Source organism: Aquarana catesbeiana, linkage group LG08, assembly GCF_042186555.1.
Source record: "Aquarana catesbeiana isolate 2022-GZ linkage group LG08, ASM4218655v1, whole genome shotgun sequence".
In the NCBI taxonomy this organism is placed as follows: Eukaryota; Metazoa; Chordata; class Amphibia; order Anura; family Ranidae; genus Aquarana; species Aquarana catesbeiana.
The window spans coordinates 291020655-291044672 of NC_133331.1; the positions used below are offsets into that span (position 1 = coordinate 291020655).

Consider the following 24018-nt stretch of genomic DNA (forward strand, 5'->3'; position numbering starts at 1 on the left):
CTCAAATTCATCCCAAAGGTGTTCTATCGGGTTGAGGTCTGGACTCTGTGCAGGCCAGTCAAGTTCCTCCACCTCAAACTTGCTCTTCCCTGTCTTTATGGACCTTACTTTGTGCACTGGTGCGCAGTCATGTTGGAACATGAAGGGGCCGTCCCCAAACTGTTCCCACAAAGTTGGGAGCATGAAATTGTCCAAAAAGTCTTGGTATGCTGACGCCTTAAGCGTTCCCTTCAGTGGAACTAAGGGGCCAAACCCAACCCCTGAAAAACAACCCCACACCATAACCCCCCCTCCACCAAATGATTTGGACCAGTGCACAAAGCAAGGTCCATAAAGACATGGATGAGCGAGTTTGAGGTGGAGGAACTAGACTGACCTTCACAAAATCCTGAACTTTAATGGCATGAATGTGCGGCACCATCCTCTCCTGAACCATACCAGTATCAACATGTGGGGGTTCCTTGCCAGGGGATGTTGATGAGGACAAAGGCCCCATCCCCACAACCCTGACCTGGTGGTTGTGAAAAAAACAAGATAGAAACTCCCATAAGTTTAACAAGTTCTGTATAAAAAAAAAAGAATTCTCCAAAAAAAGTCTCTCATTGCAACTCCATCTTCAAGCATGATGGCAACCAATGTGCTAAAAGCAAAAACCTCTGACAGCACTCAATGGTGAATGACAACGCCATGCGCTGTCATCAAGATATAAGGGAAAAGGGTGGGGATATTGGTGACATCATGGACCAATCTCTCCCTAAATACGGCCAGTGGGCATATTTGGGCAGTAATGTCAACGCTATCCTCACCCCTTTACTTATGCAGCTGGGTACTCCCAGCCATGTAAGCCAATGTGCCACCAGTTGCTAGGGACGCAGCAGGTGCCAGCACCTGCTGCTTCCTTAGGAACCATGCCTGAAAGCTTCAATGTATGATTTTTGGCTCCTGTTGAACAGGATGGGAAAGTTTGTGTTGGAAGGCAACATGGTTTAATATCATATTTCTGGTATTTAATTCCCTGGTTAATACAGGCAGATGGCCCCAAGTTGGAACCAGTTACACATCAGAGCTTTGTAGCATATCAGAATCTGCATCTGAAAGCTAGCAAAGCTTGTAACAAGGGCTTCCCTCCAAGCCGACTGGTATGATGATACACTGCAAGCAATCTTCAAAGAGAGCCATGGCTGCCAGGATGATTGATTGACGGTAGGTGACAAAGATCAAAGGATCAACAGGCACCTAGAGATGATTCATGGACAATGCTGCCCCTAGAGGCCAATACAGCAGGACGGACAATAATATAGGGTATTAAAAGGACTACCTCTTGACAATATCTCATTGAACAGAAGGCTAGTGGGGGTGGTTACGAATGAATGTGTAAAAAGGTTACACAGGAGGGAATTCGTCCCTTTTCGCTCTTGGTTCAAGCCTGGTGGCCCTCTGAGCTGCATGGCTATCTCTCTACCCTTTTGAGCCTAGCCGAGGAGACCATGCGATAAGTATCTTTGATGTTCTTATATTATATGTTCTGTTGTTATTTGCTTGGTAATATCTTTCTCTAGTATTTTCATGTTAGCGTTTTCCTATTTTCTTGGGAAATAAATAAGACTTTATTTTATTAAGCAGTGTGCTCGGTTTCATAGCTAACCTTGTATTATAGTGATATCAACTATAGGAATAGACAAGTTAATACATAGGTGCAATAGATAGAGGGAATCCATTTCCACCCTTGAATAATATTTATTGTACCAATTACTTCAGCTTGAATGGGGAGGGGGATCTTGTAATTCATCCAAATCTCCTTCCCCCAGTTCAGAGATCATGGTACATGCAGCGTGAACAATGAGGAAACGGTGCCCATCTATTTGATTAAAAAAAGGTAAAAATGACACAGGGTTCTCAAGGACGCAGACTGAAGGTCTTTTCAGGTTTCCCCAGGTTTTGTAACCCCCGGATTGAGGTCTGGAGCCCAGAGATTTCAAAGAGCTGTGGGAGGGAAGAAACCTCCAACCCGGTGTCCTGGATTTACTAGAGACCGGAAGTCTTTATAATTGAGATCCCGGCCATAGGCTCAGGGCTCCAACCAGAGGAACAGGAGGTCCTCTCTAGGTCAGGGCGTGAGCCCCGTGCAGCAGGGAGCCGCAAGAGTGAAGTGAAATCAGCAAGTTGCTTCGAGAGGTACAGAGTTAAATGTGAGCACAGTGGTCCTGTGAACTAGTCTGAGGAACCAGCCATAAAAAACGACGGTTCGCGCGGCTGGTCATAGATGTGAACAGAGACCAGATTGCCTCTGATCACCTATATCAGTGATGGCGAACCTTGGCACTCCAGATGTTTTGGAACTACATTTCCCGTGATGCTCCACTACACTGCCATAGCTGCCAACTGTCCCGAATTTCCCGGGACATTCCCGGGACTTGGACTTCATTCCCGGATTTGTGGCGTCCCGGGAAATGTCCCGAAAAATTCGGTTCCGGTTTTTGAAACCGCCGCCGCTGCCGCCGCCGCCGCCGCTAGAGGTCGGCGGCCGGCGGAGACATTGTCTCCGCCGGCCGCCATTTTGTTGGAGTTCAGGAAGACGGCTGGGGGGGGGGGGCTAGACGAAGCTTCTGCGTCGCCGCCCACCCCCTGCCCCGCTCCGCCTCGGCCTGCCTCGGCCTGCCCCGCCTCGGCCCGCTCCGCTCCGCCTCGCCCCGCCTCGGCCCGCCCCGCCTCGGCCCGCCCCGCTCCGCCTCGCCCCGCCTACCCCCCGCCCCGCTGCCAGTCTGATATGGAAAGGGGCGGGGGTTCTAGGTGGGGGGTGAGCGCGCGCACCGCTGTGGGACACGATGTGAGTGGGGGGGGGCACAGGGGACACCTGATGTGAGTGGGGGGGGGCACTGGGGACACCTGATGTGAGGGGGGGGGCACTGGGGACACCTGATGTGAGGGGGGACACCTGATGTGAGGGGGGGGGGCACTGGGGACACCTGATGTGAGGGGGGGACACCTGATGTGAGGGGGGGGGCACTGGGGACACCTGATGTGAGGGGGGGACACCTGATGTGAGGGGGGGGCACTGGGGACACCTGATGTGAGGGGGGGGCACTGGGGACACCTGATGTGAGGGGGGGACACCTGATGTGAGGGGGGGACACCTGATGTGAGGGGGGGAGGGCACTGGGGACACCTGATGTGAGGGGGGACACCTGATGTGAGTGGGGGGGGCACTGGGGACACCTGATGTGAGTGGGGGGGGGCACTGGGGACACCTGATGTGAGTGGGGGACACCTGATGTGAGTGGGGGACACCTGATGTGAGTGGGGGACACCTGATGTGAGTGGGGGGGGCACTGGGGACACCTGATGTGAGTGGGGGGGGCACTGGGGACACCTGATGTGAGTGGGGGACACCTGATGTGAGTGGGGGGGGCACTGGGGACACCTGATGTGAGTGGGGGGGGCACTGGGGACACCTGATGTGAGTGGGGGGGCACTGGGGACACCTGATGTGAGTGGGGGGGCACTGGGGACACCTGATGTGAGTGGGGGGGCACTGGGGACACCTGATGTGAGGGGGGGGGCACTGGGGACACCTGATGTGAGGGGGAGCTCCGCCGGGGACTCCTGATGTGAGGGGGGGCTCCGCCGGGGACTCCTGATGTGAGGGGGGGCTCCGCCGGGGACTCCTGGTGTGAGGGGGGGCTCCGCCGGGGACTCCTGGTGTGAGGGGGGCTCCGCTGGGGACTTCTGATGTGAGGGGGGCTCCGCTGGGGACTTCTGATGTGAGGGGGGCTCCGCCGGGGACTCCTGGTGTGAGGGGGGGCTCCGCCGGGGACTCCTGATGTGAGGGGGGGCTCCGCCGGGGACTCCTGGTGTGAGGGGGGGCTCCGCCGGGGACTCCTGGTGTGAGGGGGGCTCCGCCGGGGACTTCTGATGTGAGGGGGGCTCCGCTGGGGACTTCTGATGTGAGGGGGGCTCCGCCGGGGACTCCTGGTGTGAGGGGGGGCTCCGCCGGGGACACCTGATGTGAGGGGGGCTCCGCCGGGGACTCCTGATGTGAGGGGGTGCTCCGCTGGGGACTTCTGATGTGAGGGGGGCTCCGCCGGGGACTCCTGGTGCGAGGGGGGCTCCGCTGGGGGCACCTGATGCAAGGACGGACTCTGCTCGGACATCTGAAGCAAGGACGGACGGCTGGTGGCAGGCGACGTGGCTGGTGACACGCTCAGGGATCCCACTGATTCTGCATTATGGTGAGTTGAATGATTTCATTTTATATTACAATGTAATAATAGAAATAATGCGCTTCAATCATCCTGACACCATAACAACCATGGTGCCGGGATGATTGAAGCATTAACACCAGGTGTTTGGAGTATCTTTATCTGCTGATTGTTAAACTTTCTAGAATACACATATTTTTATTGTGTAGGATCTGGGGCTGCTGTCCCATCATTTCCCTCTCTCTCCCCCTCTCCCCCCCTCTCCATCCCTCATTCATTTCAGACTCTAACCACACCCTCTAGAGCCACGCCCATTTAAGCCACGCCCACAATTTCGCGTAAACCACGCCCATTTTTCGGCGCGGCGCGCTTCGCGCGCCGCACTTGTATGTTTTTGATAGGCCACGCCTGCTGGTGAATGCCCCGCCCCCTAATTATTGGACAGCTCCGCCTACAGCCACAAAAGTGTCACACATTTTTTTTTTACAATGTTGGCAACTATGCACTGCATAGTGCATAAGCATCAGAGGTTTTTTTCAGCGGGAACGCGGGGGGGGAACGCAGTTCCGGCACCTCCACCACTGAACGTATGTAATGGCAAGGAGTGCTGGGTTGTGCTACAGTGTCTATTGATGCTGGCTGCTGATGGATCTATTGTTGCTGGAGGGGATCTATTTCTGCAGAAGGGTTAATTGCTGCTGGGGAGGTCTGCTGTTGCTGGCGGGGGATCTATTCTTGATGGGGTGGGTCTTATGTTGCTGGGGGGGTCAGTTGTTTCTGGGAGGGATCTACTGTTGAGGGAGCAGTCTATTATAGCTGGCTGCTAGGTGGTCCATTGTTGCAGGGGTGGATCTATTGTTGCTGGTGGGTCTATTGTTGTTGGCTGTGGGGGGGGGGGGGTTTATTTTACTGCTTTTCTTGTTATCAATAACAAATTCCATACAGATTACTTAGTACCTCAAATGTTACTTGGTTCTGTATTCTCTAAAAGGGGCAGTGCTGGGAGGTGGGTAGGGGGTGGAACCAAGGACTGGTGCTCAGAGGTGGGTAGGGGCAAAGACAATGGGTAACTCCCAAAAAGGGGGAGTTCCTGCACCTTATCTCCGAGAAAAAAAGCCCTGACAAGCATCATGGGAAATGTAGTTCCAAAACATCTGGGGTGCCAAGGTTTGCCCTCACTGACCTATATGAGGACCGGAGTGACATCATGACGTCACTTCCAGTCTTCGTCAGAAGTAAACAATTTTTTTTTTAAAGCAAAAGATCACATTTTTTTTTTTTTTTTTTTTAAATCTTTTGGTTTCAAAGGTAAATGAGAGATTTGGGGGCTTAATGACCCCAGATCTCTCCATAAAGAGGACCTGTCATCCCTTATTTCTATTACATTTACATTCTTTATATCAATCTAAGTGAGACGGTCAAATGGAAAATAAAAACCTAAATGAGCCGCAGCAAGTAAATGTATAGGATAACATACAAGAAAATGAATCAATAAACTATTAATGATGTTTACATTCCTTGTAATAGGAATAAAGGTGATTACTAAAAATAATTAAAGGGGCAGTATAAAAATAAAATATAAAATAAATAATAAAAATTGAAAGCAAAATTTAAATAATTTGTATTCAGCCTCCTTTACTCTGATACCCCTAACTAAAATCTAGTGGAGCCAATTGCCCTCGGAAGTCACCTAATTTGTAAACAGAGTCCACCTGTGTGTAATGTACTCTCAGTATAAATACAGCTGTTCTGTGAAGCCCTCAGAGGTTTGTTAGACAACCTTAGTGAACAAACAGCATCATGGAGGCCAAGGAACACTTTTACCCATCTATGGCCAGCTTAAAGATTTGAAAAGACTTTCATGTCACAAGAGCCACTAAGCGCTTTCCCTGACTTGTTCATTCCCCGACTTAGTTGGGGTAGCCGGAACACTTTGGTGGGGGTGGGTCAGCCTTTCCTCTTGACTTCTAGGGACACACCTTCTGACCTTTGGAGCAGGTCCCTATTCCAATCCCTGAGTCCTAACCTTGTTCTTCAAGGGAAAACCCTAACCCCTAACCCTAACTCCAACCCTAACCCTAAGTTCTAACCTTAACCCCTAACCTCAACCCTAACCCTAAGTTCTAACCTTAACCCCTAACCCCAACCCTAACCCTAAGTTCTAACCTTAACCCCTAACCCCAACCCTAACCCTAAGTTCTAACCTTAACCCCTAACCCCAACCCTAACCCTAAGTTCTAACCTTAACCCCTAACCCCAACCCTAACCCTAAGTTCTAACCTTAACCCCTAACCCCAACCCTAACCCTAAGTTCTAACCTTAACCCCTAACCCCAACCCTAACCCTAAGTTCTAACCCTAACCCTCATCAATGATCAATACATGTCCCTGATCTCTCCAACACCCCGATCACAGCCACGAATGATAACGCAAAGAGGATAAAGGGCAGAAAAGCCTGTCTTATAAAGAAGGGGATGGACAATCATCAAAGATTGGTTACTAGAGGTGGCTGGAAGGGGTGTCACACGGATTGCAAAGCCACATGGGAAGGGCTTTTATCACGGTAGAGAGTTTTTCTCCAACAACTTTTGCCTAAACGTCTCTGCGTGACTAGTTACAAGAGGCATGTGGCAAAATCAATCATTTAAGAGCAAAATCAATGTCACAAAAATCCCTCCGCTCGTCCCTAGCAAGGAGAGCTGTTCGCCACTTCAAGACTTTTGTCAGGGGGCTGCAGTTCCTCTGAGGTCCACAAGGTGGTGATCAGCACTTCTACTCAGACTGGAAGACTCTATGGTAGACAGGAAGTGATGTCAGGTACAGACAGGAAGTGACGTCGAGTACAGACAGGAAGTTCCGGGTGAGAGGTGAATTTGGAGGAAATGCAGAGAAGACATTGCTGGAACTGGAAGAAGAGGAGGTAATAAGATCTTATTTTATCATAGCTCTCATCACTGTACAGTATTAGGAACCATATTGTTCTGTGCCGCTTTCTCCTCTAATTGTCCCTCTTTTCAGTCTGATGTACACACACAGACCAATCAATATACTCTTTATCTGCCCAAATTGTTTCTATCGCTCTCAGTATTTCATCAGATTATTTCATGTACTGAAGTGAAAACACCGGTATAAAAGAAAAGTAATGATGAAATGAAACATAAGTGGGTGTAACTGATCACATTGTCACCAAATGTCCAACCCAAATCGAAGGTTTCCCCTCTAAAGATAAATTTCCACCTCTCAGAACGGAGCTCCGATGCCGGCTGAAGTCTTCTTCAGGAGCCGACACGACCGGGGAGTGCCGATCTCCTGGTCCTCCACAGAGCTCTGTGCTTCGTCCCACCGATCCTGTCCCCTCACTACAGGACAATGTATGGGGCAATGGTCTCCAAACTGCGGCCAGATGTGGCCCTTTGCTTGCCTTTATCTGGCCCTTGAGGTGCTATTCCTCCCACTGACACCAACAGCAGGGCACTATTCTTTCTCCCACTGACACCTACGATGGGGTGCTTTTTCTCCCACTGACACCTATGATAGGGCATGATTCCTCCCCCCTAATACCAATGATGGGGCACTATTCCTCCCACTGATACCAATGATGGGGCAATATTCCTCCCACTGACACCAATGATGGGGCACTATTCCTCCCACTGATACCAATGATGGGGCACTATTCCTCCCACTGATACCAATGATGGGGCACTATTCCTCCTACTGATACCAATGATGGGGCACTATTCCTCCCACTGATACCAATGATGGGGCACTATTCCTCCCACTGATACCAATGATTGGACACTATTCCTCCCACTGATACCAATGATTGGACACTATTCCTACCACTGACACCAATGATGGGGCCTTATTCCTCCCAATGACACCAATGATTGGACACTATTTCTCCCACTGATACCAATGATGGGGCACTATTCCTCCCACTGACACCAATGATTGGACACTATTCCTCCCACTGACACCAATGATGGGGCACTATTCCTCCCACCAATACCAATGATGGGGCACTATTCCTCCCTCTGATACCAATGATAGGGCACTATTCCTCCCACTGACACCAATGATTGGACACTATTCCTCCCACTGACACCAATGATGGGACACTATTCCTCCCACCAATACCAATGATGGGGCACTATTCCTCCCACTGACACCAATGATTGGACACTATTCCTCCCACTGACACCAATGATGGGACACTATTCCTCCCACCAATACCAATGATGGGGCACTATTCCTCCCACTGACACCAATGATTGGACACTATTCCTCCCACTGACACCAATGATGGGGCACTATTCCTCCCACTGATACCAATGATTGGACACTATTCCTCCCACTGACACCAATGATGGGACACTATTCCTTCCACTGATACCAATGATAGGGCACTATTCCTCCCACTGACACCAATGATTGGACACTATTCCTTCCACTGATACCAATGATAGGGCACTATTCCTCCCACTGACACCAATGATGGGGCACTATTCCTCCCACCAATACCAATGATGGGGCACTATTCCTCCCACTGACACCAATGATTGGACACTATTCCTCCCACTGACACCAATGATGGGGCACTATTCCTCCCACCAATACCAATGATGGGACACTATTCCTCCCACTGATACCAATGATAGGGCACTATTCCTCCCACTGACACCAATGATGGGGCACTATTCCTCCCACTGACACCAATGATGGGGCACTATTCCTCCCACTGACACCAATGATGGGGCACTATTCCTCCCACCAATACCAACAATGGGGCACTATTAGGTCTGGGGAAAAAATCGATTTAAATCTTAAATCGAGTTGAGAGGTCAAATCGATTCAAAATTTAAGCAAATCAATTTTTTTTAGATTCTTTTTTTTTTTTTTTTCACCAGGACTGGCGCTGACACTGCGCCGGTCCTGAAGAGCTGCGGGCAGGAGTTTTTAGGCGAGGCCGTGGCTTCGGCCTAGTCTGGCCTAAAAACTCCTGCCCGCAGCTCCTCGGGACCGGCGCGGTGTCCAAAAGAAAAAAAACTCCATTCGAATCGTGAATCGAGTTTTTTTTTTTTTTTTGAGAAAATTGCCCAGCTCTAGGCACTATTCCTCCCACCAATACCAACAATGGGGCACTATTGCTTCCACCAATACCAACAATGGGGCACTATTCCTCCCACCAATACAAATGATGGGGCACTATTCCTCCCACCAATACCAATGATGGGGCACTATTCCTCCTACCGATACCTATGATGGGGCACTATTCCTCCCACTAACACCAACGATGGAGCACTATTTCTCCCACTGATACCAATGATGGGGCACTATTCCTCCCACTGATACCAATGATGGGGCACTATTCCTCACACCGATACCAACAATGGGGCATAATTCCTCCAGCCAATACCAACAATGGGGCACTATTCCTCCCACCAATACAAACGATGGGGCACTATTCCTCCTACCGATTCCTTAAGATGGGACACTATTCCCCCCACTGACACCAATGATGGGGCACTATTCTTCCCACTAATACCAATGATGGGGAATTGTTTACTTGCCTTGATTTTGGGGCATTTTTTTTTTTTACTTCAACTGGCCACAGTCTGTCCCCCTCAAACTCTGAAGAACAGTAGACTGGCCCTTTGTTTAGAAGGTTTGGAGACCCCTGGTATAGGGTGTAGTACAAGGACACGTTACAGAACACGGAAGGGACATTGAGGTGAGTGGAGAATACCACCGGGGGGGGGACCCGGAGCTGGACACTCCAGGAAGAGTTGGTTTCTAAAGACTTCATCTGGTGTTTTGTCTGCATCAGAGCCGCGTTTGGTGTTCATATGGAAGGAGAGGAAAGAATTGACCTTCTTCTGTAAAGGTAATACTTAGATTTGGGATTGTAGTTTGGATTTAGGTTTGGATATAAGGGGTGTGGCCTCTGAGTTACAGTAATATTTAGTACTATAATATGTCTTTCTATTCCATCTCAGTAAGTTGGGCAGAATGTGTTGTATGTATACCCATTAATCCCCCCCCCCCCCGTCATGTCCGTCCTCTTCTTCCATAGTCACTGTGACATCATTTGCAGATGTGTCACCTTTCCCACCAATCACCTTCTTACCTTATCAGTCTATACCAGGAATCTTCAAACTACGGCCCTCCAGCTGTTGCGGAACTACACATCCCATGAGGCATTGTAATACTCTGACACTCACAGACATGACTGGGCATGATGGGAATTGTAGTTCCTGAAGAACTGAAGGGCCGTAGTTTGAAGACCCCTGGTCTATACTAACAGATTATCCCACTTTTATTGGGTGCGGGGGATGGAGGGTTTGTTGAGACATAGAGAGAATCTCATTCAGCTTCCTTTGCCGGCAGATCAAAAACGAACCAGTATTCAAGACCTCAAAACAAAACAGACTTTACATTATTGAATGAAAATTTTGCTCTGGCAGGACAAAGGTTAGGAGGCTCCCAGACCGAAAAAACCTGTATAAATCACGTGACCAACGAGGATGGAGGAGGACCGGAGTCACATGACTGAGAAGATACTAAACCTCACCCTGGAGATCATCTACCTGCTGACCGGAGAGGTGAGGAGGATTCTGGGAGGTCACATGACATCACTCTTATCTCTATTAATATAACACAGACCTGACCGGAGAGGTGAGGAGGATTCTGGGAGGTCACATGACATCACTCTTATCTCTATTAATAAAACACAGACCTGACCGGAGAGGTGAGGAGGATTCTGGGAGGTCACATGACATCACTCTTATCTCTATTAATAAAACACAGACCTGACCGGAGAGGTGAGGAGGATTCTGGGAGGTCACATGACATCACTCTTATCTCTATTAATAAAACACAGACCTGACCGGAGAGGTGAGGAGGATTCTGGGAGGTCACATGACATCACTCTTATCTCTATTAATAAAACACAGACCTGACCGGAGAGGTGAGGAGGATTCTGGGAAGTCACATGACATCACTCTTATCTCTATTAATAAAACACAGACCTGACCGGAGAGGGGAGGAGGATTCTGGGAGGTCACATGACATCACTCTTATCTCTATTAATAAAACACAGACCTGACCGGAGAGGTGAGGAGGATTCTGGGAGATCACATGACATCACTCTTATCTCTATTAATAAAACACAGACCTGACCGGAGAGGTGAGGAGGATTCTGGGAGGTCACATGACATCACTCTTATCTCTATTAATAAAACACAGACCTGACCGGAGAGGTGAGGAGGATTCTGGGATTCTAACATGATATTCCTATTGGTTCCTCAATACAGAGATTTCCTCTTGTGAAGTCAGGTGATCATATGATCATCACAGTGCCTCCATGTGACTCCCTAAAACCTGAGAGACACAACATGGAGAAGATTCTAGAAGTCACCAAGAAGATGATGGAGCTGCTGACAGGAGAGGTGAGGAGGATTCTGGGAATTCTGGGACATTATCCAGTAACAGACAAGGGATGTGTCTGGATGGTGACTGTATCATTGTGTGTGTCAGGTTCCTATAAGGTGTCAGGATGTCACTGTCTATTTCTCCAAGGAGGAGTGGGAGTATTTAGAAGGACACAAGGATCTCTACAAGGACGTCATGATGGACAATCAGCCGCCCCTCACATCACCGGGTAAGAGGAGACTTTATTGTAAAGGAGAGAGCAGTACGGAGGGTCCACCTAGATCCCCCATCATCTGATAAACACATAGAAACAATGTATTCAGTCAGTGTGTGTGTTTCCTACAGATGGATCCAGTAATGGGAACCCACCAGAGAGATGTCCCCGTCCTCTGTATTCCCGGGTTTCCACACAGGAAGGTCACACCATCCCCCACCATCATCAGGTAGATGAGGAACAATTATTGGCAGTGATCTATGCACAATCTTGTTTGTTACAATGAATTTCTTATTTTATATTTAGAGTGGAACCCTTGAGGAATATAACATTGTTGTTAAAGAAGAATATAAAGAGGAGGATGAGTCATATGGTGTAATGGAGGAGTTTTCAGGAGATATGGATTTCCCAATTGAGACACCCAATAACAGAAACCCACCAGAGAGATGTCCCCGTCCTCTGTATTCCCGGGATTCCACACAGGAAGATCACACCATCCCCCACCATCATCAGGTAGGTGGAGTTGAGGGTCGGGAACATAAAGTGATTGAACACTCTGACATGTGGAGATGATGTGTGGACTCTACAAGATGATATTTTCTATGTGATCTCACATCATAAATACTTCTATGTTACAGATGTTCTTTTCTGCCATTCTGTTGGTTTAGGGTGAAGATCTGATGAACATGAAAGTTGAGGATGAAGTAGAAGAGACGTATGTGAGGGATGATCAGCAATATACAGAGGAGGCTGGAATGACGAGGACATTCATAGAGGAGGACACTCCTACAGAGATCAGCACAGGTGAGCCGTAAGATATTCTTCTCTTATCTCTGCTCTGTTACTGCTCAGTGATTGGTCCAGAGTAGGGCGGGAGCTGAGTGATATCAGACAATAATTGGTTGATAATGGTCCCCTCCCTGTACTGATACCCGTCCTGGGGTTCAGCTGGCAGTATTAGGTTGTGTGTCACTCCTAGTTACAGTAGCACAGATATGATAACACAGATTGAGCCTTTCTTGGGTTGGTTCCTCTTCTTCCAGCAGACTTATACCTAAATGTTACCATAAAACTTTATTACCAGTCTTGGGATGAAAAGTAAGGAATGACATAAAGAAAGAAACACCTTTCAGGAGAAAATCCTGCTCCAAGCTCTCCAGTGCTACCTATCACCAGAAGCCTAGGCCTATGGTCACTTGTTCTATGGTAAAGGGTCTGCAAGTCTGAATTTGACCTTCTTGTTTATCAGAGATCACATGACCCAGTGCCTAGGCTTGTGGTTGTGTGAAGAGCATGGACCTCCCAGTCCCCATTGGTTCCTGCTCTTCTGTCAAGGCTGTGTAAATGTAGAAGTGATCTGGGAGGAGGACCAAAGGCCCTTTGACTGAAGAGGGGGGAGAGTCCCAGCTGGTTGGGACATCCACAGAGAACATCTGCTCACTCATATCTACCTGATCCAGATGGAATCTTGATGGAAGTGAACTAACCCTCTCATATCTATTGATGATGTTTTTATATTTTTCCAGGACACGCCATGGAGAAACCCTCAAAGGATCGTCTCACTTTATCTCCAGGTTGTAAAATGGAAGATGAGGACATCACAGGAGATTGTGGAGGAGAAAAGACAATGAGCTCCACTATGGATGGTGGACTTCACAGTGTGGATAGACCATGGAATCCCTCTGACTCTGAGCAACCTCGTACTGTGAGGGATGGTGCCGGGATTCAGGGGGAGGAGACATTTTCCTGTTCGGAATGTGGGGGGAGTTTTAGCTCTGAATTAAGTCTTTTTGTACATCAGAGATCTCACACGGGTGAAAGCCTTCATTCTGGTTCTGAGTGCGGGAAATGTTTTCTTCATAAATCAAAACTTGACCTACTTTCTCACATGGGGGAAAAACCATATTCGTGCCTTGAGTGTGGAAAATATATGCAAAAATCAGATCAAACATCTCACACAGGGGAGAAGCCGTACTCCTGCCCTGAATGTGGCAAATTATTTTCAGAGAAGTCCAACTTTACCAGACATCAGAGATTACACACTGGAAAGAAGATGCATGCTTGCTTCAAGTGCGGGAAATGTTTTCCACAGAGATCAGACCTTGTTATACATCAAAGATCTCACGCAAGCGAAAGGCCATATTGTTGCCCTGAGTGCGGGAAAGGTTTTTCAAAGAAGTCCTCTCTTAACACGCATCGTAGATATCACACCGGAGAGAGGCTCTGTTCCTGCCCTGAGTGCGGGAAATGTTTTTCGCAGAAGTCCAAGCTTTATATACATCAGAGGACTCACACGGGTGAGAAGCCGTATTCCTGTTCAGAGTGCGGGAAATGTTTTTCACAGAAGTCCCACCTTAATAAACATCAAATAAGCCACAGGGGAGATAAGTCATTTTCATGCCTTGAGTGCGGGAAACGTTATTCAAGGGAATCAGCCCTCGTTATACATCGAAGATCCCACACAGGGGAGAAGCCGTTTTCCTGTCCTGAGTGCGGCAAATGTTTCCCACGAAAGTCTTGTCTTACCAGACATCTGAGAAACCACACCACCCTCAAGGTGTATTAGTGTCCTGAGTGCGGGAAATGTCTTCTATATGGATCATATTATGTCGTACATCAGAGATCTCACACACCTTGATATACACCTCAGAAGACACGTGGCTGAGCGCTCCTCCGTACAAAATATTTTACAGCGCACACATACAAGAATGACATTTCCTGCAGGGCTAGTTGAAAACACCTGAACATATTCAAAAAATCCGGGGGGTTTGGTCACACTATATGGTCGTATAGTGCTAAGCCCACTTACTGCGACAAAGTCCCCCGAATTAGTGGGTCCTACTCTAGTAATAGAATGGAAGATCCTTTGTCTCAACCATGGGAGCTGAACTCCTCTATGTGGGAGAACTGAAGGGGATACATCCTAAACACTGGTGGCCACTAAATAAGAGGTAATGAGGAGGGGGGAGGGGTGCTCCAGCCCAAAAGACCTGGTCAGGGTCTACTACAATATTCAAAAACATATTTGGGGGGCACACCCTACAATGCGTTTAAATTCAAGATGGCGCTGCTATAAGACCTACAAACAGTACAAAATATTTTACAGCGCACACATACAAGAATGACATTTCATGAGCGCTCCTCTGATCTTTATCATGGAAGAAACACTTTATAAGGAGATCAGAGATCACTAAAGACTTCAAAGTTCTGTCTGGCTTCCTCTGCAAGGAGAGAGAAGGAGGGGGTGTCACTGCTGGTTGGGTCCCTCTAGGAGAGAGAAGGAGGGGGTGTCACTGCTGGTTGGGTCCCTCTAGGAGAGAGAAGGAGGGGGTGTCACTGCTGGTTGGGTCCCTTTAGGAGAGAGAAGGAGGAGGTGTCACTGCTGGTTGGGTCCCTCTAGGAGAGAGAAGGAGGGGGTGTCACTTCTGGTTGGGTCCCTCTAGGAGAGAGAAGGAGGGGGTGTCACTTCTGGTTGGGTCCCTCTAGGAGAGAGAAGGAGGGGGTGTCACTGCTGGTTGGGTCCCTCTAGGAGAGAGAAGGAGGGGGTGTCACTGCTGGTTGGGTCCCTCTAGGAGAGAGAAGGAGGAGGTGTCACTGCTGGTTGGGTCCATCTAGGAGAGAGAAGGAGGGGGTGTCACTGCTGGTTGGGTCCCTCTAGGAGAGAGAAGGAGGGGGTGTCACTGCTGGTTGGGTCCCTCTAGGAGAGAGAAGGAGGGGGTGTCACTGCTGGTTGGGTCCCTCTAGGAGAGAGAAGGAGGGGGTGTCACTGCTGGTTGGGTCCCTTTAGGAGAGAGAAGGAGGGGGTGTCACTGCTGGTTGGGTCCCTCTAGGAGAGAGAAGGAGGGGGTGTCACTGCTGGTTGGCTCCCTCTAGGAGAGAGAAGGAGGGGGCGTCACTGCTGGTTGGGTCCCTTTAGGAGAGAGAAGGAGGGGGTGTCACTGCTGGTTGGGTCCCTTTAGGAGAGAGAAGGAGGGGGTGTCACTGCTGGTTGGGTCCCTTTAGGAGAGAGAAGGAGGGGGTGTCACTGTTGGTTGGGTCCCTCTAGGAGAGAGAAGGAGGGGGTGTCACTGCTGGTTGGTCCCTCTAGGAGAGAGAAGGAGGGGGTGTCACTGCTGGTTGGGTCCCTCTAGGAGAGAGAAGGAGGGGGTGTCACTGCTGGTTGGGTCTCTCTAGCAGTGTAGTCTGATCTCCCCTGATCTTCAGCAGAAACTTCAAAAGGAAGACAACATGGTGAGAGAGGAACTAGATATTGCTTGTGGATGTCCATTTTAGTATCGGAGTAGTTATCAGCCTGCACAGGCAGATTTTGCTTGGAGAGTGCCACCTGCTGCTTGAAACTGGAATATATGACATTTTTAGATGTAACATTTCATATTTATCTGATAAACATGGAAATATAATAATACATATCTTTTGTATGAAACAATCGAAGAATAAATGTTTATATTCTTAAACTGATGACGTTCTTTGTAAGCTGATTGATAAAAGTCTTCCTTCAGATCTGTATGATGAAATGTTCTTTTCTTTTCCTTTATTCCTTTTTCTAACACTACAGGTAAGGTCCATCCTGTAGGTTTTAGTTTTAATCTTGTGTCTTAGTAGTTTGGTTTTACCGGCTTGAAGTTGTTGGAACAGCCGACTCTCCCCCATTCTCATAAATCTCAGGACGTCTGTAGTAGACTCCAATGATAAGTCCATCAGTTCATAGACCCATCTATCATTCCTCCCGTAATTCCTCCTCCGCACCATCACCACCTCCAACCACAAGATCATCTTTCTTCCTCACTTTCACATCACATCTAACATAGAGAAACCCCCCTCCATCTTTTCTATGTCACTCTAAATAGGAGGAGCAGCATGAATACAAACTGCCCAGTCTTGTGAGGAGTAAAGCTGAGTTTCTGGAACACCAACTAAGTTCTCAGATCTGTATGATGAACTATTCTTATCTTTTCTTTTACTCCTTTCTCTAACACTACAAGTAAGGTCCATCCTGTAGGTTTTAGTCTTAACCACGGAAGATTTACCCCCCCCCCTTCCTGACCAGGCCATTTTTTTTGCAATACAACACTGCGTTAATTTAACTGACAATTGCGTGGTCGTGCGACGTTGTACCTAAATAAAATTTATGCCCTTTTTTTTTCCCACAAACAGAGCTTTCTTTTGGTGGTATTTGTTCACCTCTGCGTTTTTTTTTTCTTTTTGCGCTATAAACAAAAAAAGAGACACAATTTTGAAAAAAAAAGAAATATTTTTTACTTTCTGCTATGAAACATCCAATAAAAAAATGAAGAAAAAAAAAATCAAATTTCTTCATCAATTTAGGCCAATATGTATTCTGCTACATGTTTTTGGTAAAAAAGAAAAATCCCAAAAAGCGTCTATTGATTTGGTTTGTGCAAAAGTTATTGCGTCTACAAACTGTGGGATATATTTATGGAATATGTATTCATTTTTTTAATAGTAATAGTGGCGATCAACGACTTATAGCGTTACTGCGATATTGTGGCAGACAAATCAGACACTTATGCCACGTACACGCGAGCGGACTTTCTGACTAGGTCCGATGGACTTTCCGAACCAACGGACTTGGCCACACACGATAGGACTAAGTCCGTTCGGTTTGAACGTGATGACGTAAAAGGGACTAAAAAAGGAGGTTCAATAGCCACTAGCCAATAGCTTCCCTTGCATCGTATTTGGTCCGTCGGACCAGCGCACAGATGAACAGTTTTCCCAATTTTAGTCCGTCGGACAGATTTGAAACATGTTCTATTTCTAGGTCCGTTGGATTTTTATCCCGAAAAGCTATTGGACTAGCCCAAACACTATTTGATTGTCCGCCAGACTAATCCCGTTGGACCTAGTCCTCCGGAAAGTCTGCTCATGTGTACGCGGTATAAGTGACACTTTTTAGGGACCAGTGACACTAATACAGTGATCAGTGCTAAAAATATGCACTGTCACTGTACTAATGACATTGGCAGGGAAGGGATTAACATCAGGGGCCATCAAAGGGTTAAATGTGTTCCTAGGGAGTGCTTGCTAACTGTGTGGGGGAGGGGCTTGTACTGTGGGAAGGCAGAGATCCGTGTTTCTGCTTTGTAGGAACACAGGATCACAACCTTCCCTTCTCACAGAACGGCAGACCGTTTACATAGGCAGACCGCCATTCTGTCTGTGTCCCAAACGATTGGCGGGTCTTGGTGAACATTGCATCCGCCAGACCCACTGCTTGGCTCCCGCTGCGTCCAATTACAGCGGGAGCGGGTCGCCGGCAGTGCGTGGGCGCGCCCCAGACCCGGAAGTGCAGGAACACTTACAGGTACGTGATCCTGCCCAGGAGAGCCGCCTTGTCGTCGTGTATATACAGTATATGGTAGGCAAGCGGTAATCTTGTGTTTTAGTAGTTTGGTTTTACCGGCTTGTATTTGTTAGAACAGCCGACTCTCCCCCTTCTCATAAATCTCAGGACGTCTGTAGTAAACTCCAATGGTAAGGAAACTCATGAGACACTCAGTTTTTGGTTACTCTATTGGGTAGAGCCAAGCTATCATTCAACTCCATCTGCCCCAAATAGACACGTCAGCTACATGACAATGTGTGCTCAGAGAGAAGCCCCCATTATGTGTACGGATCTGCCTCTAGTCTGCTTCCCCACCGGAGATCAGCCTCGGCAGTGCCGGTACAGTTGTTGCACCCTGGACCTTTCCTGAAGGGCAGTTGCATATTAGCAGTGGGGCAGAAGAAGGCTGGGGGTCCCATCTACTAGCTCCCCTTTAGGGATGAGCTTTCTGTTCGGGTCGAACTTTGCCTGTTCTCCCGTTCGTCGAAAACAACATTATGGGCCGTTCGAGCCAAATTCGAGTGGCGCCTAACGGCCTGTAATGCACTGCGGGAACGCAGTGCATTGCTGTATGGTGATTGGCCAGAGCATGCATCATGACCTGCATGCTTTGGCCAATCCCAGCGCCCTCAGCTAAGAGAGCCATAATTGGCCAAAGGCAGGGTGCCTTTTGCCAATCATGGTTCAGGGGGACTAAGTCCACGGCCCACACTATATAAGGCCACCTGCACGTCGGCCCCGTATAGTGTGTTGTTGACGTGGACGGAGAGAGAGTGTAATTTAGATTGAGCAAGCAGGCAGGTTATTCAGTTAGCTGCAGTGTATTTAATATATATATATATATATATATATATATATATATATATATATATATACAGACAGTCTTGTCTGTATATATATATATATATATATCTATCCACTGCATACAGTTTAGCTATATCTGACTGCAGGCCATTCCTGGTGTACTCTTTCTAATATACTTCAGGCAGGCAGGTTATTCAGTTAGCTGCAGTGTATTTAACCGGTTCAATACCGGGCATTTTCACCCCCTTCCTTCCCAGGCCAATTTTTAGTTTTCAGCGCTGTCGCACTTTAAACAATTGCGCGGTCATGCGACGTTGTACCCCCAAAAAATTGACGTCCCTTTTTCCCCACAAATAGAGCTTTCTTTTGGTGGTATTTGATCACCTCTGCGATTTTTATTTTTTGCGCTATAAACAAAAGAAGAGCAACAATTTTGAAAAAACACAATATTTTTTACTTTTTGCTATAATAAATATCCCAATTTTTTTTTTAAAAAACAAATTTTTTCCTGTTTCGGCCGATACGTATTCTTCTACATATTTTTGGTAAAAAAAAAATCGCAATAAGCGTATATTGATTGGTTTGCGCAAAAGTTATAGCGTCTACAAAATACGGGATAGATTTATGGCATTTTTTAAAAAAAATTATTATTTATTTTTTTTTTTTACTAGTAATAGCGGCGATCGCGATTTTTTTTCGTGACTGCGACATTATGGCGGACACATCGGACTCTTTTGACACATTTTTGGGACCGTTCACATTTATACAGCGATCAATGCTATAAAATTGCATTGATTACTGTGTAAATGTGACTGGCAGGGAAGGGGTTAACCACTAGGGGGCGGGGAGGGGTTAAGTATGTTTCCTAGGGAGTGATTCTAACTGTAGGGGGAGGGGACGTACAAGGGGAGGAGACCGATCAGTGTTCCGCTGTTCTGGGAACACAGATCACTCTCCTCTGAACTGACAGGACGTGGATCTGTGTGTTTACACACACAGATCCACGGTCCGGCCCGGTTAACGGGCAATCGCGGGTGCCCGGCGGACATCGCGGCCGCCGGGCACACGCAACGCGGCGCGCGCGCGCCCCCAAGATGGCCGGGAATCCCAGGCCGTCATATGATGTCCACCCAGGATGGGAGATCCCATCTGTGGACGTCATTTGTCTATGGCCCGGTGCTGAAGTGGTTAATATATATATAGGCGGTGTTGTTTGTATGTATATATATATATATATATATATATATATATATATATATATAAAACTCCACTCTATCCAGTTTAGCTATATCTATATCTGACTGCAGGCCATTCCTGCTGTACTTTTTCTAATATACTTCAGGCGGTGTACACAGTACCGTGCACCCATAGTGCAGTTGCTACTACTTTCCTGATGGTGTACACAATACATACAGTGCACCCATAGTTGTTATTACACTTCTGTTGGTGTACACAGTACTGTGCACCCATAGTGCAGTTGCTACTACTTTTCTGGTGGTGTACACAGTGCACAATACAGCATATTGTGGTTTTGCTAAACAAAATTTACAGCATGTCTGGAAGGCCACCAAGGAGAGGCAGACGCTCACAGGCCACTAAAAGAGGGCAAGCAGGCTCTGCGTCTACAGTGGACAGTGCTGGTCGTGGACATGGTGCATCCTCAGCACGTGGCCCTGGGGCACGCTTGTCCTTTTTTTCTGCAGCTGGACGTGTTATTGAGCCACAACATGCAGAAGATTTGGTGGAATGGATAACAAAGCCCTCCTCAACCTCTGTCACCCAGGCTCAGAGTAGTTTTTGCAGGAGAGGTGATGTTAGCATTAACCACTTCAGCCCCCGGACCATTTGGCTGCCCAAAGACCAGAGCACTTTTTGCGATTTGGCACTGCGTTGCTTTAACTGTAAAAAAATGTTTACACACACAGATCCCGGTTCTCTGTGTGCCCCGAGCGAACGCGGGAACCCGGCGGTGATCGCGACCGCCGGGCACTCGCATCGGCTCCATGGGCGAGCGCCCCCTTCCGGCGGCGTGCACGCACCCCCCCTAGTGGCCGTCTATGTTACCAACGTAACATGACGGCGATTCACGCAGCCGAGCCATGCTGGCTGGTCGGCATGCGGTTAAACAAAAAATGAGCTGTCTAACTTTATTTGGATTTAGCCTGCTCCTTCTTTCTGAAATGATCTGGCCAGCTTTTTTTTGAAAAATCTTCTTTCTGCAGGCACAGAGGTGGCTACTATGCACAGCCTTGTCTTCATAACGGTTGTCAGGTTTTCATAGATCGCCTGCCTTGCTTCCCACCAGGCCAATGGATCATCAAGTCCTTGGAATGAGGGATTCTGCAAGATATCCTCTCATTTCTGCAATTGCAGTAGATGTAGGGGTTGCAGATGGTAACTGTATCAGCTCGTCAAAGTCTGCCCAGAAAGACGTTTGCTGTTCAGACCGAGGAGGAGCTTGGGGGGGGGGGGGCCCCCAAGGCCAGTTTGAGGATGATCCCCCATGGGTAATGGACCCAATTATTGCAGCAGCTGCAGTGACACGTTTGGAGGCTTCATCTGCTGCATCATGAAATGCCCCTTGTTTAAACCTAGGGGCCCAGAAGGGTTGCCTCAGCCAACTGGCGAAAGTGTTCACTTTGGTGGAATCGTTTTTTTGCATCTCTTCTGCAAGTGCGTTCATCAGGGCCATGATTGGATACAGCACCACGGAATTTCTGGGCGACTTTTTGCAGCCCCCCCACCCCTTGCCATCAAAATGACCTTTGATGCTGTCACATATCTGTTATAATGAGAAAGAAAAGGACACAAATTACTAAATGCATGCAATCATACCTAGTGTAGGCCAAATGCATACATTATTGTTTATGGCAAAGTAGTTACCCCCATGTGGTTCCAACTATTGCAAAATGATCGTTTAGAATGATGCATCTGTTTAAATGGTTAGATAATATATCAATACACACCCGTCTGCGCTGATTTCCATAGTGACCTCTTCAAAGGGCTTCAGTAGGTCACATGCATTTTTTTTATTACGTCCCGCTCATCAAGTGTCAGGGTTGGAAGGTTGGTGGTTGACCACAGAAAGTGGTGACAATAATAGCTTCTTTCAGATCCAAAAAATCTTCTAAGCATATAATATGTGGAATTCCACTACTGTTGGTACATCTCGCTTCAGCCTCAGTTCTTCAAGGCCCACTTGCCTTCGGGTTGCTTTTAACCTTTCAGTAGCGACATCGGACAGTGATCCTCTTGACAAAATTCAACAATATTTTTCACTTTGGTCGCCGTCTCTTGAATGCTTTTTAAACTTTCCCTCACGATCAGGTTGAGCGTGTGAGCAAAGCATGCCAAGTCCTTCCGTCCAACTTTCCGGATCGCTGCTTTTATGTTGCTGGCATTGTCAGAGATACGAAGCAAACAACTCTGTTTGTGATGCCCCCGCTCTTCACAGATTTGTGACAGATTGTCAGCTGTGTGCCTTTCTGTAAATGAGAAGCAGTCCAGCAAAGATGATGAAAGTTTAAAATGATCATCAATATAATGACAGGAGTCAGCGGGGCAGAGGAGAGGGGTCAGCAGAGCAGAGGAGAGGGGTCAGCAGAGCAGAGGAGAGGGGTCAGCAGGGCAGATGAGAGGGGTCAGCAGAGCAGAGGAGAGGGGTCAGCGGGGCAGAGGAGAGGGGTCAGCGGGCAGAGGAGAGGGGTCAGCGGGGCAGAGGAGAGGGGTCAGCGGGCAGAGGAGAGGGGTCAGCGGGGCAGAGGAGAGGGGTCAGCGGGGCAGAGGAGAGGGGTCAGCGGGGCAGAGGAGAGGGGTCAGCAGAGCAGAGGAGAGGGATCAGCAGAGCAGAGGAGAGGGGTCAGCAGGGCGGAGGAGAGGAGTCAGCAGGGTAGAGGAGAGGGGTCAGCAGGGCAGAGGAGAGGGGTCAGCAGGGTAGAGGAGAGGGGTCAGCAGAGCAGAGGAGAGGGGTCAGCAGGGCGGTGGAGAGGAGTCAGCAGGGCAGAGGAGAGGGGTCAGCGGGGCAGAGGAGAGGAGTCAGCGGGGCAGAGGAGAGGAGTCAGCGGGGCAGAGGAGAGGGGTCAGCGGGGCAGAGGAGAGGGGTCAGGAGGGTAGAGGAGAGGGGTCAGGAGGGTAGAGGAGAGGGGTCAGCGGGGCAGAGGAGAGGAGTCAGCAGGGCAGAGAAGCGGGGTCAGGGGGGCAGAGGAGAGGGGTCAGCAGAGGAGAGGATTCAGCAGGGCAGTGTACAGGGGTCAACAGGGCAGATGAGAGGGGTCAGCGGAGTAGAGGAGAGGGATCAGCGGGGTAGAGGAGAGGGGTCAGCGGGGTAAAGGAGAGGGGTCAGCGGGGTAGAGGAGAGGAGTCAGCAGGGTAGAGGAGAGGGGTCAGCAGGGCAGAGGAGAGGGGTCAGCAGGGCAGAGGAGAGGAGTCAGCAGGGCAGACGAGAGGGGTCAGCGGGGCAGAGGAGAGGGGTCAGCGGGGCAGAGGAGAGGGGTCAGCAGGGCAGAGGAGAGGGGTCAGGGGGGTAGAGGAGAGTGGTCAGCGGGGCAGAGGAGAGGGGTCAGCGGGGCAGAGGAGAGGGGTCAGCAGGGCAGAGGAGAGGGGTCAGCAGGGCAGAGGAGAGGGGTCAGGGGGGTAGAGGAGAGTGGTCAGCGGGGCAGAGGAGAGGAGTCAGCAGGGCAGAGGAGCGGGGTCAGTGGGGCAGAGGAGAGGGGCAGCAGAGGAGAGGAGTCAGCAGGGCAGTGTACAGGGGTCAACAGGGCAGACGAGATGGGTCCTCAGGGTAGAGGAGAGGAGTCAGCAGGGCAGTGTACAGGGGTCAACAGGGCAGACGAGAGGGGTCATCAAGGTAGAGGAGAGGGGTCAGCGGAGTAGAGGTGGGGTCAGCGGGGTAAAGGAGAGGAGTCAGCAGGGCAGTGTATAGGGGTCAACAGGGCAGACGAGAGGGGTCAATGGGGTAGAGGAGAGGGGTCAGCGGGGTAGAGGAGAGGAGTCAGCAAGGCAGTGTATAGGGGTCAACAGGGCAGA

General features: G+C 48.9%; 2 protein-coding genes across 3 annotated transcripts in view; one reads left to right on the forward strand and one right to left on the reverse strand.

Moving 5' to 3' along the window:
• The window catches only part of LOC141104884 (uncharacterized), a 61514-nt gene that overhangs the window by 34123 nt on the left and 3373 nt on the right, over positions 1-24018 (reverse strand). The gene's annotated exons all lie outside the window — the stretch shown is intronic.
• On the forward strand, positions 7047-16301 carry LOC141104864 (uncharacterized). Of its 2 annotated transcripts, none has more exons than XM_073594648.1 (6): positions 7047-7118; positions 10586-10800; positions 11512-12072; positions 12150-12356; positions 12512-12647; positions 13370-16301. In XM_073594648.1, the coding sequence occupies exons 4-6, from the start codon at positions 12222-12224 to the stop codon at positions 14407-14409; spliced, it is 1311 nt and encodes a 436-aa protein (XP_073450749.1). In that variant the 5' UTR covers positions 7047-7118; positions 10586-10800; positions 11512-12072; positions 12150-12221; the 3' UTR covers positions 14410-16301. The 2 variants fall into 2 exon arrangements, with proteins under 2 accessions (XP_073450749.1, XP_073450750.1); XM_073594649.1 differs by having other exon boundaries at positions 13418-16301.